At 35.5% G+C, this 21194-nt stretch overlaps 1 protein-coding gene across 2 annotated transcripts in view; it reads left to right on the forward strand.

The window, feature by feature from the left end:
* The first annotated feature begins 3102 nt into the window (after positions 1-3102).
* The window catches only part of LOC110461579 (A disintegrin and metalloproteinase with thrombospondin motifs 2-like), a 55500-nt gene continuing 37408 nt past the window's right edge, over positions 3103-21194 (forward strand). The window contains exons 1-9 of one of the 2 annotated variants that reach the window (XM_021515108.1): positions 3103-3426; positions 10588-10826; positions 11333-11431; positions 11765-11918; positions 13283-13394; positions 13708-13801; positions 17669-17746; positions 18694-18845; positions 21038-21075. In XM_021515108.1, coding sequence (XP_021370783.1) covers positions 3261-3426; positions 10588-10826; positions 11333-11431; positions 11765-11918; positions 13283-13394; positions 13708-13801; positions 17669-17746; positions 18694-18845; positions 21038-21075 — 1132 coding nt within the window. In that variant the 5' untranslated portion in view covers positions 3103-3260. The remainder of the gene's footprint in view (positions 3427-10587; positions 10827-11332; positions 11432-11764; positions 11919-13282; positions 13395-13707; positions 13802-17668; positions 17747-18693; positions 18846-21037; positions 21076-21194) is intronic. The other variant, XM_021515107.1, reaches the window with a different exon arrangement.

A 21194-nucleotide genomic window follows, 5' to 3' on the forward strand; every position in this document is an offset into this window, starting at 1 on the left:
ATGTTGATATGTGTAGCTGTGCCTTTTACCTGACTAAAAGTGTTATTATAATGTTGATATGTGTAGCTGTGCCTTTTACCTGACTAAAAGTGTTATTACAATGTTGATATGTGTAACTGTGCCTTTTACCTGATTTAAAGTGTTATTATGATGTTGATATGTGTAGCTGTGCCTTTTACCTGACTAAAAGTGTTATTATAATGCTGATATGTGTAACTGTTCCTTTTACCTAGCAAAGTGTTGTAATATAATAATTAATAGAGACTAATATTTATAGTTGTTCTTATATGTTCCTGACTAGAAATAGGACGAAAGAAGCACATATTAGTATAGCATCATACGGTCATTTTGTCCATTTAGAACGCATCAGCGCTACCAAAGTCAAGAGAATTAAAACGTCATGTTTAAAAGACATTCTTTATTGAGGATAAACACATGTTCAGCCATAGGCTTATCTTCCACGTGGCCTCCTGTTAGTAAAAGACATTGTGTTAATTATAAAGGTGGATCACACATTTGGCCCCCACTTTGATTTCTTTTATTCTTTTGCCATATGTAGATACATAAAAATGATCAAAAACTGCATAAATGATTATTCATAATTACTGCAGATAACCGTAGTGGACTTCCTTGCATAACACCAGGTTGAGTGACGGGGGTGTCCTAACAAAATACTAAATATGTCATATTGGTATACATGAAGAAATCGTAGTGATACTTTTAATTAGAAAAACATGCAAAATTTTCTAAATTTAAAATGTAACCAACATTGTCAACTTGCCTATATCTAGTTACAATGGTAGTCTATATTTTAAACTTCTTTAAAAACTTTCCATATATATATTCTGTCTACAGAATCATTTTTATGTAATAACAACCGGTAAAGTACCTTTTTAGCATGCCAAACATGATCAAAGGCCAATTTCACATAATCATGGAGATTTTTATTATCAATGTTTATCATGGTAAATACCGATACATTTTCTGTTTTCGTATTATACCAAAACACTTATATTACACATGTTTTAAAGTTAGGTACAGCAGTAATAACTAATGAATATGTATTCGCCGAAGTAATCTTTCCTCTGGAAAACTACTTAAGGTTGAGATTGTGTTATAGACAAAAATATGCAGTTATATAAAAGCAATAAAATAATCTTAATAGTAAAACTATTATACACTTAAGTATACTCCCGCAACGAAGTTAGTGGGTTATACTGGAATCAGCTTGTCTGTCCGTCTGTACGTCCGTAGAAAAAGTTTGTCCGAACGACTCCTTCTAAAGTAATGGACCAATTTCAACGAAACTTTCCAGATATAATACCAATATATGAAATTGTGCATCCAGGTATTTCTTTTTCATTCTGACCTTTATTTTACAAAGTAATGTCACTTTGTTGCAAAATCGTTGTCCGGACATGTCCTCCAAAACTTAGGGGTAAATATTTACGAAAGTTTTCAGATATGATTACTACTACCTGTGTGTTGTACATCCAGGTTTTTTTTTCAATCTGACCCGTTTCTACGGAGAAATTGCCCTATGTTGAAAAACTCTTGTCGAGACAACTCCTCCATGACTATGGCGACAATTTCAACGGAAGTTTACAGATATGGTAACTGTCCCCTGACATTGTGTATCCAAGTAGTACGTTTTCATTCCGACCCTTTAAAAGGAGTTATGGCCCTTTGTTAAAAAACACTTTGTCTGCCTCATAAGCTACTGGGCTGATTTCAATGAAAATTTACAGATATGGTAATCACCCCCTGATGTCGTGCATCAGAGTAGAATGTTTTCATTTCGATCATTTTTAAAGAGTTATGGCCCTTTGTTAAAAATCTTTGTTTTGACAACTCTTCCTTTACTACTAGGACGATTTCAGCAAAACTGGTTCATCTGGGCTAACAAGATTTGGTATGCAAGTATGTTTTGGTATGGGGAGGGAGTTCAGGAAGTATGTCAGTGACCTATATACTTATGTTATTAAAGATAGGAGACTATGGATTGCTTTGCAATGCTTTGCCTTAGTAAACCTTTAGCTTACAGTTCTGGTTTATATAGGAGCGGGGGTATAAGGTAACCTTTGGCGTACAGTTCTAGTTATTATTTTATTTTGTCTATTGCCTTTTCACATTATTTTATATCGTTAACTCTAAACAAATAAAGCAAGAAAATATATCCTTGTCAGACTCCCCATGCAAACATTTTTTTTAGCAAATTGATTTGTGTGACCTTGAACGAAGATCAAGGTCATCAGCGTTTACAAAACTTAAATCCATTCACATGGACAACCTACTTGCCAAATATCAAGACCCAAGGACCTTAGAAACACAAGTTGAAGGAAAAGTGAAAAAAAGCCATGTTTTTTCATATTTTTAATCAAAAGTGTTATATGAAAAAATTACCGGTTGTCAATGTTTTTGAAATTCCAGATGTTGAAAGATATTATTGGTAGTCAACTTTTAAGCAAAGATGAAAAATAGACTGTTTTAGAACGATGTAAATTAACGTGTCTAAAATGGAAATTTTCTCTCATTAGTAATGAAATTTCACATACGTTTTTGCTTAAATCTTCAATAAAATGAACAATTCATTCTTGAAATCGTGTAATATTCGGTATCAAATAAACAGCTGGAATATGTTGCACAGATGATAATATACGTTTAGAGTAATTGTGTCACTGAAATGCTCTAGGAGGAATTATATTACCGCACCTTTAACACCCACACAGGTGTAAGTGAAACAGGTCCTATTTATCATAAAATGAAATCTGAAACTAACTGTTCCTGATTTAAGTTTCCTATACCCATACCTTTTTGGATTTATCTTGTTTCGAAATTCCGAGCGGGGGCCGACGCTAATGTTAAATCTCCATAGGCGTTGACCCTACCTTTCAATATGTATATGACATATACAATCACATAAAAAAGCATCATACTTTTCAATGGCAATGTTAAATTGTTCAGAAACATATGTTGAATTAACGAAAAGAGTTTTATAGAGTAATGAGTGAGAATGAGTCGGATGGCTGCGTGATAGTATTAACAATACAAAGCTACACAGTCTGTGGGTATCGACCCGACTATATGAAAGCATGTTTATTTTTAGATCCGTGTACATTATATTGTCATAGAGTAGAGCGAAGCGGCAGGTAAAACGCTATGTGGACTAATGGAACCGGTTTGAATAGGACGGCTATGCACACTGGCTAAACTAAGTCCGTTTATTGTGAACTGACCAGTATAACAGGGGTGAATGTTAGATGACACTCTGTAGAGGATGTGAGACTGACTTCAGGAATATGTATGGTGTAAAGTATATCTGTAATCTGTATTATGTATTGATTTATCATCTACTGTTGCTGTGTTCCTACCTCCACGACTGTCAGGCACTACATAAACCTACGGGACTTACATATACATACACAGGTAAGTCAAACACTACAAAAACCTAGGGGACATACGTATACATATACAGGTGTGTCCTACACTTCATACACAGGTGAGTCCCATGGTATACCATGTGCAATAATTGATACAGGTACGTCTTACACAAGCACTTAAATATGTAATACAAACACACATACAAACAGGAGCGTCCTTAACGGGTATTGTATTGTTTATTCACTTTCAGCCTTACGGCCCATAAGCATTACAGCATAATACAGAGTAATTAATGTGTACATGTACAATAAGGGTGTCGAAAACATTACACAAATATTGAATAACATGTAACATAACCTACATTGTACAAGACAAGCTGATTTGATAGATGGCGGACAGTTGTACGCACATGAGAATACAAATGACAAAAGAAAAGTATTAATGAGATGATTAATTGAAGTAATGTACATGATTGAAAGATTGGAAGAATCTCAATCAAATGAATTAAGAAGTAATCAGTTTTTATCTGGAGATAAAAAGAAAAAGCATGCACATGATAATTAAACAATGCACATTATGTCGAGCGTAATAGTAAACTTGATTGTAAATATTTACCTAAATGACAAAGTTCTTTCCTATTACGAACTGCTAGCAACTGTACAAGTTTATAGGACGACGGACGGTTGCAATAATATTTTTTTGATAATTTTTTTACGTAAAGTTGCGTATAGAGGACAAACTAAAATGAAATGAAATTCATCTTCTATTTGATTTTGGTTACAATGTAGACAAATTCTATGGGCCCTTGGGGTATTACAATATCTGCCTTCTTCTATGCATAAACGATGGGATGACATTCGAAACTTGGAAATAAGCCTAAGATAAACGACAGGAATTGATTTTGTTAAATAATATTGTAAGGTAAACGAGTCGAGCAAGAATTTGTACAGATAACATTCAGAAGAGTTTTCCACAAACTCGTTCATTGATTGAAGAAAGTTGTCAGTGAGACGTTGTTTGAAATTATGTAAAAATACTTTTTCGTAAACAACATTTTGATTTAACCAAACATCACCAAAACATCTAGACATTAGTAAGTTTTTAACTTGGCACCGCCAGTTACAGCTATTATGATTACAAACAATCATGTCGTCATACAATGACTTTAGAATACAATTATTAGTCTTGGTTATTATACGGGTATTATACAACATGTTTAATATTATTTTATATTATATTATATGTTTATATACACATAGCTATTCATGTATAACTCATAATTTATTTTAGTCTGTGGAAATGAATACTGTCAGTATACAGTTTTCGTCTGAACAACGTCTTTCCACACCAGTAATATAAATAATAGTAATTAAGTACAACATTGCATAAAGCGCCCTATCTAGCTAGAATAAGTCACTCTAAAGCACTTTACAGCACACAGATATACAATCAATACAATTAGCAAGCATGCACCTATGTAACATGAATACGCATTAATTTATTACATATGTTATAACATGTATGGTATTTTATGTATCTATATAACAAATGTATCAGTAAAATTCACACTTCAAACACACATACGTCTACAACATGTGATACCATGCTAGTTCCCTGTACCTAGGATTACAGGCGTGTTCCCTGTACCTAGGATTACAGGCGTGTTCCTTGTATTTAGGATTACAGGCGTGTTGATTACATCATTGTTGTTTTAGGTTTTGTTTAATTAACCTAACAGTGGTGTGCCTGTCTTCGCTAACAAAATAAAATAATGTTTACAACGTAACAACTAGAAAAATGAAGTTCGACATCTCTACGTTTGAATGAACGATTTACGGAATATATAAACTTTAGAATATGATTAATATACGATATATCTAGTACGAGTATGATTAATATGCGATACATAGACGTAAAATATTATTAATATACGATATTTATAGTACAACTATGAATATTATACGGTATACCTTGTACGAATATGAATGATATACGATACAATGTATATATATTTTCAATAAAACTATATACGCAATATATACGACTATAGTGTTTCAAAAAAAAGAAAATAATATAAATGATATGTATATGATTACGTAAGTGTTATCTTGTCCCAAAGGAAATGATACAAGGAACATGATGAGAATATGCATCTATGATTAAGAAGTATGTGTTAATATGTAAATTAACATATATGAGATTAAGAAAAAAAAACTTTTAAAAGAAAAAATATCGTTAGATGTTATAAACAAAAAAAATGATACTCGAGCAGCTCAATGCAGATTTCACCTCTCCAGTGGTTCTAGGTATGAATACGTATTATCATGCAAACAAATCTTGTTGACAGGGCGATAGCAAAACACAGTTAATAGCGACTTCAAGATTATTAATACATTATGACATTACAATATAAAATACCAATATAAAATTAAAATAAAAACAAGCAATTACCTTGATATTACAACTCAAGGAGTATCAATAACGATGTTGCAGTATCTGCTACAACACGAAGGATGATAATCAGCTCCAGGCATGGCATAACCTTATTTTGTAACCTAACCATCCATACACACATACAATCTTTCGCCTAGGTTTTATCTCTCATAATAGGTATAGCAACAAACTTCTCAAATACATTCACTTTAAAACAATTCAAAGAAGAGTTACTAACTTCACTATTGTTTTTGTTATTTAATTTAATATACTTCAGTACTATACTTATTATATATTTGATATTTATTTTAGACTTGAGTTCCATTATTTAAAATATCATTACTTTTTACAATATCATAATTATAGCTCTCTGTTTCAATCTATGACTACATTGTCTCTTTTTAATTCACACTATATTAGTGTATATCCTGTAATTTTTTACACTTTGCTACATTAGCATATATGTACATTACACTATGATAGTGTCTTAACTTGTCTTTTGTAACACGTGTGTGACATTCAAGTGTTCACTATTAAATTGTTTCTTTTAAAATTTCTAATTTTTTATTTTGCATAAACTGTGATTTCTTATGTTCTACTGTATATTTGTAGCATATCTAAATTGAATTGTTGTCTTGGGTTTTTTTATACATATATATATATTTATTCATAAGTACTGTGATCCTTGTAAAATTTTATATATGTTTTGTCGCAAGAATAGCACTACAGTGCTAATGTTATTATGTTACATGTATATGCGACGTTAAATGAAGCTTCTTGAATCTTTGCCTCTTGACTTAAAACTGATTCTAATATAACGATTACCCTTACTCATTTGACTCTCTTTTTGCACAATTTTTCTAAAGCTTCAAAATAAATCATATAGATATCACATGAAAGTTATCACTGGCACAGAATGTGTGTTTATCAACAGTACATATATCAAGGAAGGTCACGTTTTGTCTGTTGTTTTTGGGAAGCCTCATTTGTCACATGTAAAATTAGGAACAATAAGCACAAATCTTTGCATTATCGACAGACTGCAATTCATATTGGATTTTACTTTAAAATTTAAGTCCATATTTGAAAGCAAATTCTATTCCTTCAACTATTAAATATCAAACCCCACATTATGGTTCATAATATTTTGTCACAAAATTTATTTTCACCATTTAACTAAGAAGTTCACAAAAGCATTATCAAACTTCAGATTGACTTTACTGGTTATAATTTTCTTTTCACTAAGAATTTACCTAAACCATTATTCCATTTAATTATTGCCAGAGCTTTTCAATTCATTTTTTTTTCAATTCAATTTATTACCAAATGCACATTGCATATAGGTGTACAGAAATATACATATAGATAAATACTTTACAAATATCTTGTACAATGGCACATATGTAATAGATTCAATTCCATACATAATAATAACAAATTATGAAATCGTCATAAGTTTGGTAACTTAGCGGACTCTTATGAAGCATAATTTAGTTGTTTATGAAATAATACAAATAAAGCCTTAATCTAACTAAATTTCTAGGAAATCACAAAACTTCAAATTCAATCATACAACCTCAACATGAAGGTAGAACGAGTACTATATATTATATAATGAAATGAGATTATAACTCATTGTGAAGTAAAAGACATAGATCTCAATCGCATTATACAGTAACAAACGTTTATAGCAAGACTTTGATACAGCTTATATTTCATAATATACGACTTCTCTTAACAGTTGCCTGAATCAAGTACTTACTTAAATTTCTAATAATAATATCAACAGGAAAGATATTAGAGTTTCATTGTTTTTAAGTAAACAAACGGTAGGACATTACATTTATCGTTGCATTTCTGCTTTAAAATCAAAGGTCCCCTACTCTTAGCTTATGAATACTGTGCGATATAAGCTCAACCTGATAACTACGAGCCACCAAAATAAAAATGCGTCCAGTAACCTGTTTCTACTGTCATCCGGATCACTTAGAACAGTGTAGCGTCCAGTAATCGTTTTCTTCTGTCATCCGGATCACTTAAAACATTGAAGTGGCCAGGTTAGTAGTGTCAAGTAACCTGTTTCTACTGTCACCCGGATCACTTATAACAGTATAGCGTCCAGTACCCTGTTTCTACTGTCATCCGGATTACTTAGAACAGTGTAGCGTCCATTAACCTGTTTCTACTATCATCCGGATCACTTAGAACACTGTAGCGTCCAGTAACCCGTTTCTACTGTCATCCGGATCCCTTAGAACAATGTAGCGTCCAGTAACCTGATTCTACTGTCATCCGGATCAATTAGAACAGTGTAGTGGCCAGGTTAGTGGTGTCCAGTAACCTGTTTCCACTGTCATCCGGATCACTTAAAACAGTGTAGCGTCCAGTAACCCGTTTCTACTGTCATCCGGATTACTTAGAACAGTGTAGCGTCCAGTAATCGTTTTCTTCTGTCATCCGGATCACTTAGCACAGTGTAGCGTCCAGCAACCTGTTTCTACTGTCATCCGGATCCCTTAGAACAATATAGCGTCCAGTAACCTGTTTCCACTGTCATCCGGATCACTTAAAACATTGAAGTGGCCAGGTTAGTAGTGCCCAGAAACCTGTTTCTACTGTCATCCCGATCACTTAGAACAGTGTAGCAATTAATCTACTTTAAAATCAAAGGTCCCCTATTCTTAGCTTATGAATACTGTGCGATATAAGCTTAACCTGATAACTACGAGCCACCAAAATAAAAATGCGTCCAGCAACCTGTTTCTACTGTCATCCCGATCACTTAGAACAGTGTAGGGTCCAGTAACCTGTTTCTACTGTCATCCGGATCACTTATAACAGTATAGCGTCCAGTAACCTGTTTCTACTGTCATTCGGATCACTTAGAACAGTGTAGTGGCCAGGTTAGTAGTGTCCAGTAACCTGTTTCTACTGTCATCCCGATCACTTAGAACAGTGTAACGTCCAGTAACCTGTTTCTTCTGTCATCCGGATCACTTAAAACATTGAAGTGGCCAGGTTAGTAGTGTCAAGTAACCTGTTTCTACTGTCATTCGGATCACTTGGAACAGTGTAGTGGCCAGGGTAGTAGTGTCAAGTTACCTGGTTCTACTGTCATCCGGATCACTTAAAACAGTGGAGTGGCCAGGTTAGTAGTGTCAAGTTACCTGGTTCTACTGTCATCCGGATCACTTAAAACAGCGTAGTGGCCAGGTTAGTAGGGTCCAGTAACCTGTTTCTACTGTCATCCGGATCACTTAAAACAGTGTAGTGGCCAGGTTAGTAGTGTCAAGTTACCTGTTTCTACTGTCATCCGGATCACTTAGAACAGTGTAGTGGCCAGGTTAGTAGTGTCCAGTAACCTGTTTCTACTGTCATCCGGATCACTTATAACAGTGTAGCGTCCAGTAACCTGTTTCTTCTGTCATCAGGATCACTTAGAACAGTGTAGCAATTAATCTAGAAACTTCATTAAATGTACTTGGTGGGTTTTGCATTACTAGAAAGAAAATGGTAATTTTGTGAATCGGTAAGCTTTACAATCCTTTGATTTTTTATTTTTTTTACCTTAACTAGAGCACCGCAAACAGTTTTAACACTACCTTCAATAGCGAATTTCATATCTTGATTAAAAGAATTTCAGTTGGAATAAAACTCATCTTTATCGTGATTTGTGGGCCGATCTATGAAACAGTAACCAAGAAACCTGAAATAAAATATTTTGAAATTTAGAGAAATTCACATCCTAAATGATTGCCATTTTGCTATAAAGTTTTTCATCGAAATATCTTTATGCAAGTTGTCATTAGTAGTCGAAACTTAGTGCCTTTGGGAGTGCCTTTGCTTCAAAGCATTTTAAATCATTTCGTCATTAAATTTCCAATTTTCTTTGAGTATTTATATAGCCAAACGTTTACACCTGCAATATAAAAATCACGTAAGATCATTGTATATACGCTCACAAGATAAATGATACTAATTAGGAATTTAATAATGAAATAAGTAACCTGCCTATATAACGTTTAACGGATGGAAAAATATTTTTAAAATCAAAACTAAAACATGACACTCCATGAGACCCACCTCAAATATAAAAGTTGAAATTCCTAATTGTTTCGAAATTCTTCATTGATATCATTATTCTGATGTTTTTTAATAGTTTTTGCTGTGATAGAACTTAAGTGTATTTCTATTTTAGGAAGCCCTAAATTAAGCATTTCGTTTTTTTGAAGACTTGTAATTAATCATCTTTTTAGTCAAAGATTTATCAAGCAGAATCTGATATTGCAGTTATTGACATTATATGTGTACATTGTAAAAGTGACATTGATATTACCTGTTCGAGTTATTATTGGTGACGACATGGATTTATCATTTGCTACAACTGTATTGACTGTGCATTGTACGTGAGAATTGGTTGCAATGTCTTGTTTGTGAGTATATCTGGGTCATTTGATACTCTTGTACATTAGGAGAAACAAGTCATGCTCTCAGTTTGGCTTTTGATTTAACATAGTCGAAACTGCTTTTCGTGAAATAGCATTTCCCCCAGATTATAAAAGGGTTTCAAATACAGGATCTATTAATGGACCTTTAGAATCGTAATAAGATCTTTTTCAATCCCGTTACAGGTTTTACTTACTCAACAAAGCCATTCTTGTAATCCACAATTGACCCAGTCTTACTCGAAAAATAATAATAGGACAGTAATAGATAATAGGACAATTCACTGTTACTCACGAGATAACCATTGTCAATTTCCTTTGTTTACAGAAAGAACTGATGTTCATTTCACCAACATCATTTATGCAAAAACCGAAGTCCGAGAACGGAGGTCAGCATACGGAAAGAGAAGGACAACAGATAGGCTTCCAAACACACTGAATGCACATTTCAGTGTCGATGACAAAAACGTCGATCTGCGCCTTTATAAAAATTCTAAACTTTCCTTAGATGTGCCAATATATTATCACAATGCTACTGGAATAACGCGCCATTTGGCTGATGTTCCGGTATGGACTTTTGTCGTTGATCATGCTATCGTTTGTTACATAACCCCGTTTTGAATAATAACCTTACTTCCAATATTTTCTCAAGTGAATGAACAACACGAGTTTTCATTTAATATTACAATGCTTAAAAGACTCTGAAGCTTCAGTTGGAGCTGATGAGTTTCATCAATCGATTAAAAGAAAGAAAACGAATCACAAAAGTAAGATATATATAACTTTTTTTATTTGACTCACATGTACTGATAATCGGTCTCCGAAAGAAGTTAAGCGATACACGCACTGGGAACATTTAAACAATGAATTCAGTAAAAACGTACAATGTTTTATGTAAATAGGTACAGTGTGTCGTGTGCAAAAGAAGTGCAAATACATGCAGTGCCGTTTGTTAGTAGTATAGTGTCGAATTCATGAAACTTTCACCTTTTTCACCCATGAGACAAATACTTACGTTCTTAGATGTTGAGGGATATTTGTCGTATTAAAAAAAACATGCGTATCTATTTCAGATAACAAGTGCCTTTTATCAGGATGTAGACAATAAGGCGTCTTTTCATGTAGAATGTTTGAACAACATCGATGGATTGACCTGTACTGAATTAGAGCTAGTAAGTAGCCGACATAAATGGAGTTCATTCTTACATTCAATTACCTGTACGTTAAACTTGTACTGAACTAGATGGGTGATTTTTTGTATAAGATTCAATGATTATGTAATCTATTCTTTCAAATTATGACAAACCTAAGAAAATGACATTCCTAATGTACCTTTTTACTACGTTATCGCTATTGATTATTATTGTTATTTATTTTCTTTCTATTTTTGTTGTTGTTTGTTTTAATTCTCTTTCTTTTCGTTTTATTTTCTCGTAGGTTGTGGATTTTTTGCAGTTATAATTGCATCAATATTACCAATTTACTCGACTCTATTTTTGTTACAGTTTGGAACGTTCTATATTGAGGACGAGTTTTACATTTTAGAGTCAGAAACAGTTTCTAGTTCAAATTATTCTGATCTTGCCAATACAACCCGTCCATACAATATTTATCAACCCCGAGTGCCTCTTCAATTTGTCAATGACCATAGTAATACAGGTACGTATCTTATATAATCTACAGACGATATCCCTAGTCATAAAAGGTCATTATTCACCATGTCAAAACAACCATCTAAAGTAGACGGAATTCATCATACACTTTACCCTAGCTCTAACATTTAAATATACCCTAAACCTGACGGGCAATAACCCCCAGGTTAAACTTTCTTTACTTCTATAATACCTGTCTGGGTTAGATAATACATATGTGTTGCTGCTACGTGGTTACGTAATATGATAGAGGATTATTTATTCTTTCTGCAAACTGTCAGGTCGGGGGACAGAACTAAAGGAAAAATATTTAATTTTCAAGTCACATAGTATAAGGATTTAAAGCAGATTACTATCAGAAAAGAATTATAATCTCTGAGTCAAATGCTAAGTAGATGTAGCAATGCTGGTAAATAGTCTTTCTTATTTGTGGATATTTAAAAGAAGATTCAAAAGTTACTTTAATGACACTGTGTGACCCAAACACAGACACAACTAGTGTTTACGATATTTTAACTGACGCTATCGGTGACTTTTGGAATGAGAAGTATCTGTGGGTATTTCAGTGAAGTTGTATTCAGACAAGAAATATAAAAGATCTTTGATAACAAATGAGAAATAGAGAAAGTTAAAGAGGGTATTGAAAACTGCATGTAAGTTAATATTTCAGACAGCTACATCGAGAAAAAAGAAAGTAAAGAAACTTTTGTATTTTTCCGTTAAGGAAAATTTACAATTTAGAATTTATGTATTAGTTTGTGGGTAGACCATAGTTTCGACCACTCATTTACTGTTATTGTTGTTCCGTTTAATACATTCAGGTGGAGAAAGAACTGTTGGAACATAATGATTTTTTTTACATAAGGAGAAGTAGTTCAAAACGTTATAGAATGTTGTCTTAGAAATATATCAGTGCTGTTCAGGTTCATAGAAATTGAATTTGAAATTGACTGCCAGCTTTTCCTCATTTTTTTTTACCGGTATAAAGATTTGGGGGGTAAAAGTCATAACTATTTTTAAAAGAGACTATCAAATATTAATCTTAGAAAAATAATACCAGACATTGATGAACTGGGACTTGTAAGAAAAAGACAGAAAGAAGAAACCCAAGAAAAAATATTTATACAAATAAGAGAATGATTAATTCTAGTATTATTATATCTAAAGCAGGATAGCAAGAGAAAGGTGAAAAACTAATGGGTTTTTTTTTAATGTGAAGTTAATTTTTAAAATGATAGCAAAGATACAAAGAGCTACTTATTCAAAAATGTTATATTTATATTTATTGAGACTCTACGTCCAGAGGCAAGGTCTTAATTCCACGGAACTGCATTATCTAAAAGTCATATATTGTATTAATTAATTGTGCAGAACCCTTGCGGGGCAGGTCATCACCATACAGCAGTACGGGACGGAGTAAACGAGCAACAGGAAGATATACAGTAGAACTGTTTGTGGTCACCGACTACTCTGTTTACAAGTTGTAAGTGTGGTTACGTTAATGTTGTATAGTGGTCTCATAGAGGTGAAGTTATAAAGTGGTTACTTGGATTAAAGAATATAAAGCGGTCATCTAGCGTTAATGTAAAACAGTGATCACCTACATTTAAGGATCTATAGTGGTCACTTAGAGTCAAAGATATACTTGGTTACAGTACTAGTTGTGGCAGTGGTCCGGGAATCCTTAAAAGTTATCTCGATACCTCAGTATGCTAATGCAGTAAGGTCAAGGTCTTCCGTGAGTGACATTGAAACTTTATCATTATATATAACTTATGCTTCCGTTCTACTTTCAGTTGGTACGATGCCAGTACACAGACGACGAATCAGGGGAAAAGAAATGATGCAATAAACAAAATAAGAACGTTTGTTGGATTCCATATCAATGGGGTATGATATACAAATGCTCATCTGGCTACCATAAGCTCACTCAGGAGTTCATTGTCATCGTGCACTTCGTTTGTCCGTCCATATATCTGTTGTCATCAGCTATTCTTTAAAAAAAATCATTTGTCCAGAAATTTTGAGAATGAAAAGGACCTTGACCTACTTTCAAGGTCACAGGTGTCGAATATGGCAAAAAAATCAAACGACTTGTTCTGAATAATCGAAAGGCATAAACTTATAATATTTGGCTGGTGGCTGGGATAGAGCTCACCAACGTTTGCAAATGAAAATGCCCTCAATCTACTTTAAAGGTCACATTTTAAAGGATTTGTTGTGAAGAACCAAAAGGAAAGGATACATAAGATTTGGCTGGTAGCTTCTTGGGATATGGCTAACAAAGTTTGAGGAGGAAAATTACATTGACCTACTTACAAGGTCACAAGGAAAAATATGTCAAACAACTTCTGAAGAAGAACCAAAAAGCATAGAATCTTATAATAAAATAAGGCTGGTAGTTTCAATAGATGGAGCCGACAAAGTTTGCGAGGGAAATATTTGTAGTGCAATATAATATTAAATTAGAATAAAAAATGAATTTGCTATGACTGCTTAAATATTCAGGTGAGCGATACAGTCCCCCTGGGCCTCTTGTAATAACCATATCAGAAATTTTACTTTAACAGACGAATTACACTTATTTGAAATCATAATTTATCATCAAGTTATAACTAGATAGATGTCTCGTGTATGTATTAATAGGTAAAAGTGAATATCAAGTTGTTCCATAGTGCTCTACTTTGTTTACCTGTCATAAGATGGACCCTAGTGGCGTCCTTACTCTACTTTACCTGTCATTAGATGGACCCTAGTGGCGTCCTTATTCTACTTTGTTTCCCTGTCATAAGATGGACCCTAGTGGCTTTCTTGCTCTAGTTTGTTTACCTGTCATAAGATGGCCCCTAGTGGCGTCCTTACTCTACTTTACCTGTAATTAGATGGACCCTAGTGGCGTCCTTAATCTACTTTGTTTACCTGTCATAATAATGGACCCTAGTGGCGTCCTTAATCTACTTTGTTTACCTGTCATAATAATGGACCCTAGTGGCGTCCTTACTCTCCTTTGTTTACCTGTCATTAGATGGTCCCTAGTGGCGTCCTTACTCTACTTTGTTTCCCTGTCATAAGATGGACCCTAGTGGTGTCCTTACCCTACTTTGTTTACCTGTCATAATAATGGACCCTAGTGGCGTCCTTACTCTACTTTGTTTCCCTGTCATAAGATGGACCCTAGTGGCTTTCTTGCTCTAGTTTGTTTACCTTTCATAAGATGGGCCCTAGTGGCGTCCTTACTCTACTTTGTTTCCCTGTCATAAGATGGGCCCTACTGGCTTCCTTGCTCTTCTTTGTTTACCTGTCATTAGATGGCCCCTAGTGGCGTCCTTACTCTACTTTACCTGTAATTAGATGGACCCTAGTGGCGTCCTTACTCTCCTTTGTTTACCTGTCATAAGATGGACCCTAGTGGCGTCCTTAATCTACTTTGTTTACCTGTCATTAGATGCACCCCCATAGTGCTCTACTTTGTTTACCTGTCCTAAGATGGGCCCTAGTGGCTTCCTTGCTCTCCTTTGTTTACCTGTCATAAGATGGACCCTAGTGGTGTCCTTACCCTACTTTGTTTACCTGTCATAAGATGGGCCCTAGTGGCTTCCTTACTCTTCTTTGTTTACCTGTCATTAGATGGACCCCCATAGTGCTCTACTTTGTTTACCTGTCATTAGATGGCCCCTTGTGGCGTCCTTATTCTACTTTCTCCGTCATAAAATGGACCCTAGTGGCGTCCTTATTCTACTTTGTTTACCTGTCATAAGATGGACCCTGGTGGCGTCCTTGCTCTACTTTGTTTACCTGTCATTAGATGGACCCTAGTGGCGTCCTTATTCTACTTTATCTGTCATAAAATGGACCCTAGTGGCGTCCTTACTCTACTTTGTTTACCTGTCATAAGATGGGCCCTAGTGGCTTCCTTGCTCTACTTTGTCTACCTGTCATAAGATGGGCCCTAGTGGCTTCCTTGCTCTAGTTTTTTTACCTGTCATAAGATGGACCCTAGTGGCGTCCTTATTCTACTTTATTTATCTGTCATTAGATGGACCCTAGTGGCGTCCTTATTCTACTTTGTTTACCTGTCATAAGATGGACCCTGGTGGCTTCCTTGCTCTACTTTGTTTACCTGTCATAAGATGGGCCCTAGTGGCTTCCTTTCTCTACTTTGTTTACCTGTCATAAGATGGGCCCTAGTGGCTTCCTTGCTCTACTTTGTCTACCTGTCATAAGATGGGCCCTAGTGGCTTCCTTGCTCTTCTTTGTTTACCTGTCATAAGATGGGCCCTAGTGGCTTCCTTGCTCTACTTTGTTTACCTGTCATAAGATGGGCCCTAGTGGCTTCCTTGCTCTTCTTTGTTTACCTGTCATAAGATGGGCCCTAGTGGCTTCCTTGCTCTACTTTGTTTACCTGTCATAAGATGGACCCTAGTGGCTTCCTTGCTCTACTGTGTCTACCTGTCATAAGATGGGCCCTAGTGGCGTTCTTACTCTACTTTGTTTACCTGTCATAAGATGGGCCCTTGTGGCGTCCTTACTCTACTTTGTTTACCTGTCATAAGATGGGCCCTAGTGGCTTCCTTGCTCTACTTTGTCTACCTGTCATAAGATGGGCCCTAGTGGCGTTCTTACTCTACTTTGTTTACCTGTCATAAGATGGGCCCTAGTGGCGTCCTTACTGTTCTTTGTTTACCTGTCATAAGTTCGGCCCTAGTGGCGTCCTTGCTCTACTTTGTTTACCTGTCATAAGATGGACCCTAGTGGCTTCCTTGCTCTAGTTTGTTTACCTGTCATAAGATGGGCCCTAGTGGCGTTCTTACTCTACTTTGTTTACCTGTCATAAGTTCGGCCCTTGTGGCTTCCTTGCTCTACTTTGTTTACCTTTCATAAGATGGACCCTAGTGGCTTCCTTGCTCTACTTTGTTTACCTGTCATTAGATGGACCCTAGTGGCGTTCTTACTCTACTTTGTTTACCTGTCATAAGATGGGCCTTAGTGGATTCCTTGCTCTACTTTGTTTACCTGTCATAATATGGACCCTAGTGGCTTCCTTGCTCTACTTTGTTTACCTGTCATAAGATGGACCCTAGTGGCTTCCTTGCTCTACTTTGTTTACCTGTCATAATATGGTCCCTAGTGGCTTCCTTGCTCTACTTTGTTTACCTGTCATAATATGGACCCTAGTGGCTTCCTTACTCTACTTTGTTTACCTGTCATAAGATGGGCCCTAGTGACTTCATTGGTCTACTTTGTTTACCTGTCATAAGATTGGCCCTAGTGGCGTCCTTACTGTTCTTTGTTTACCTGTCATAAGATGGACCCTAGTGGCTTCCTTGCTCTAGTTTGTTTACCTTTCATAAGATGGGCCCTAGTGGCTTCCTTACTCTACTTTGTTTACCTGTCACAAGATGGGCCCTAGTGGCTTCCTTGCTCTACTTTGTTCACCTTTCATAAGATCTCTAAGGACGAAATCTATAGCGTTTTTAATCGTTCACTTACGAGGCAATTTACCTACAGATGTACACTTTGGTGTAAAAGATAAAACATCAATACATAAAGATATATCTCAAGCGATGGATTTTAATTAACATATTCAATGTTTTTGCTTCAGAATTAATGTTTTGTGTGAAACTCTTCCTTGATCTACCTTATATGTATGCTTCTATATCACTGTAAAACCGTCTTTTGATGTTTGTTACGGACGGTCGGACAGACAGACAGACTCGTTTAACTATTTTGTTTTACACTTGTTTAATTATTGACCAGATTGATGCCAGATATGAGTCGCTGCTGAATGCCGGTTTCACGATAGACGTGACGTTTGCTGGACTGTATATTGCTGAGGTAAGTACTACAAGTCCTTACAGACAACTTTCAATGAAGAAGAATTGCAGTTTAAGGTACCTAACGTAAACATGTGTGATTAATAAACCACTGAACCTCCTCACCAGATTTCCAGTTGCTTCAGACATAAGTTGTACACACTGTAGCTGTGAATCGTTAGAAAGAGTTACATTGGCACACTCTTCACTTCCGATTTCTACCGGTTTTTCGAACACGTTTGACATACGTTTTGCCCATTAGTACCACTGACTAGCCCTAAATGACCGATACTGGCAATAAGATGTAGTAAAATTGTGATCTTATTTTGGTTTTCTGCCTTGAATTCGATAATAAAGAATATAATATAAGGAAAATGGTATTTAAGATAGAGGAAATATTCAAGAAAGATCGTTTGTAATCTAATATTAAATCACCCTGGGAATAGGCCATTATCAGAGAGAGAGAGAGAGTAGTTCGTTCCATAACCTTTGATAAAGTTGATCACTTAATTTTAGTTCATATTTCTGGCGATTAGTTTAGTAACGATATGAAATGTTTTCAACAATAAATCAATTAGGATATAGACTTAGTGATTTTCCTATATCCAGGGTTACGTTCATTTTAGCTCTCTTCACCCTTGGAATATGTCATAGCAAAATCGAAGGAGACGAGAAGACCAGTTTGATCCTGTATGTACATCAAAAGAATCTAGCAGTCTCGTAACGGTAAAACTAACTGGCTTTAAAGTCGGGTGTCGCTCCTCTGTAATCTTCAAAGGACATGCATCAGCCTAGTGATTGGTAAGGTTGATCTTGCACCAATCAAATAACAAGCAGTGTGCCTTCAATCTTGCTATGACATATTCCAGGGGTGTAGAGAGCATTAGTGAGCGTGACCCCTGGATATCGAGGAGGGGGTCACTCGAAACCTTACAGCTACTAGAACAGTGTCTGCTCTTATACTTTCAGAGTGCGGCTAGTTCATCATGGACGGAGACTGTGAAGACCGATGATGGCACAGTCAATGTGAAGACCGTCATCAATAATTTCAGGCTATGGGTACAGTCAGAAAATCAGGCTGGAAATATCCCGGAACATGACCACGCCATGCTTTTTAGCAGGTAACTCTCTTACTCTTATCAGGAGTGCATGTTTTATGTCGTGAAACGCCATCACTCAATACTGTCTGCCGTTACCACACAACTGGTAGGGTTACATAAACATAAGATACTCACGCTAATTTTAGCGGTGACTTTGGAAATACGGAAGCCAGACCCTTAGGGACTCTTACTTAAAAATATCCATAAACTCTGTTTACTACTTATAGATCAGTTCGTAACATTATATGCAGATTTAGTATATCTTGTTAAGAATTCCTCGACATACTTCCCATCAGTTAACCCCTTTATAACGACAGCATTTGTCTTGACATATAGTGACAGTATAACAAGGTTTTTATACAAACCGAGTGTTATATCCAAAGCTTATTTTTAAGTCACCATCTTTGACTGCCTGAAATGTCCTGATTGTTGATACATGCACAGCACTTGGCGCCAAAGTAAGCAATTCGCAATAGCGAAGAACAACATGCGTATTTATTTCTGGGCATTATACTAAGCTGAATTGTGATATGACTTTGTAGCGACGAACAAAACCATTGATAAAGCGTTTCATAAAGATATTTGTGATTTTTCTGAATTCAATACAAACACGACCGGCTTGGGCCAAACATGAATCGGTATTCAAAAAGATTTTGATGAAGAAACGTGAAAATCATTTAGGCTTAAAGAAGAAAGTATGTAAATGTAGAATATTGACTTACGAAAGAAAAATAGAACACTTATTCATGCACTCTGAAATATGTCATAGCAAAATGATATCACACGACTAGCCATTTGAAACAGACAATCGTTAAGCTGATTCATGTACATGTATTTGGGATACTTTTCAACAATTCGATATTCAGTGTACACTAAACATTGTATTGACTCTGGATGAATTTGCGGCCATATAATAAAGAATCACAAGTTGTATGTGAAAGAGTCTATTGTTACGCTTCGCTGCTCGGTATTCACAGTGTTCCACGGGCCGCCAGGTAAGTCTAGCTGTACACGCCTCCACTTCGGTCGATATATATCACGCATGCATCAGTACCCCGACTCCGTGTCGGATCACACATAAACCATCGTCGACAGAGGGGTACTTACCCGTATCAGTTCACCAAGGATTGAGGGATACGGCATACAAAGCTAGGGATAAATCGTATAGGAATTAATCGAGTCGTTTGTTGAAAAAGGACGATGGGCTACTCGGTTATAACAATAGCAGGGGCGGTCCAGATTTGTTTCAGGGGGGGGGGGATCACCATTCCATATCCTGCGATGCATGTGGTCTGAACCAGATACCAGTCTCGACTTATTTCAAGAGTCCCTTCTTAAAAATAAGTGCTTTTTTTAAATTTTGTTCTTGCTTTTAGTAAAATGAAAAAATCTATACATTACAATAATCTTGGTAATTATTCATCCGTTTCAATTTTTCTTAACACTGTGATGTTTATTGTCCGTTTTGTAAACGTGCTTGAAAAAATCACTTTGAGTTGTTTGATAGTCAACGCTGTAACACATGTGCCCTGGGATTACTACGGACCATTGACCATACAGATACAAATGTCTTGACCATACAGATACAAAAGTATTTAGCATTGTTCGCTGACCCATTTGATTAATGATAGGGTGTGGATATCAATTAGTGTCAACTACTCAACACAAAGTTTAAACATGTCAGATTATTATTAATAATACATGCGTACAGCTCTGATATCGATCATACGATCTCTATCTGCTCTTAAAATAACAACGACATCACATATGTATACGACATCAAACTTAAAAGTTTTAAAGTATAATATACACACTTAGGAGTTACTCCCCTTGGACGGTTAGAATGTTTTTTCATAACGGTAATAAAAACATATTGCTGCAATTATTATCGTTCATGCCCCTTAAGTTCTTATGTAGCTTAGATTGATGTCTGGTCTCCCATGTGTCTTCACTGACCAACCTGAAACCAGAGACGTACAATACGTCTCTGCTGAAACTGACAAACAAACTAACGCTTTCACCCCTATGTAACTTCAGTAGACTCTGACATGCATTGATACGGATGAGTCCATATTATGGTCTACAGTGGTGAAAGGGTTAATGCTTCATAGCAAGTTTATAAATGGTATATTGTAATATAAAGCTTTGTAATATATAAAATGATATACTTTTACAGCTGTATATCAACATTGACTTTTTGTTTACTTTTTCAGGTACGACTTCACATCGAACGGAAACAGTGATAATATAGGTAATGATTGATTCTACGTAAGCAGGGGTTTGTGACGTATAGAATAAAATGTACTAGTAAATGGGTGCTTTTTCAGTTTTTATGTTAATGAATTAAAAACGAGGTTTAGTCAATTTTGT

Source organism: Mizuhopecten yessoensis, unplaced genomic scaffold, assembly GCF_002113885.1.
Source record: "Mizuhopecten yessoensis strain PY_sf001 unplaced genomic scaffold, ASM211388v2 scaffold10637, whole genome shotgun sequence".
Classification (NCBI taxonomy): Eukaryota; Metazoa; Mollusca; class Bivalvia; order Pectinida; family Pectinidae; genus Mizuhopecten; species Mizuhopecten yessoensis.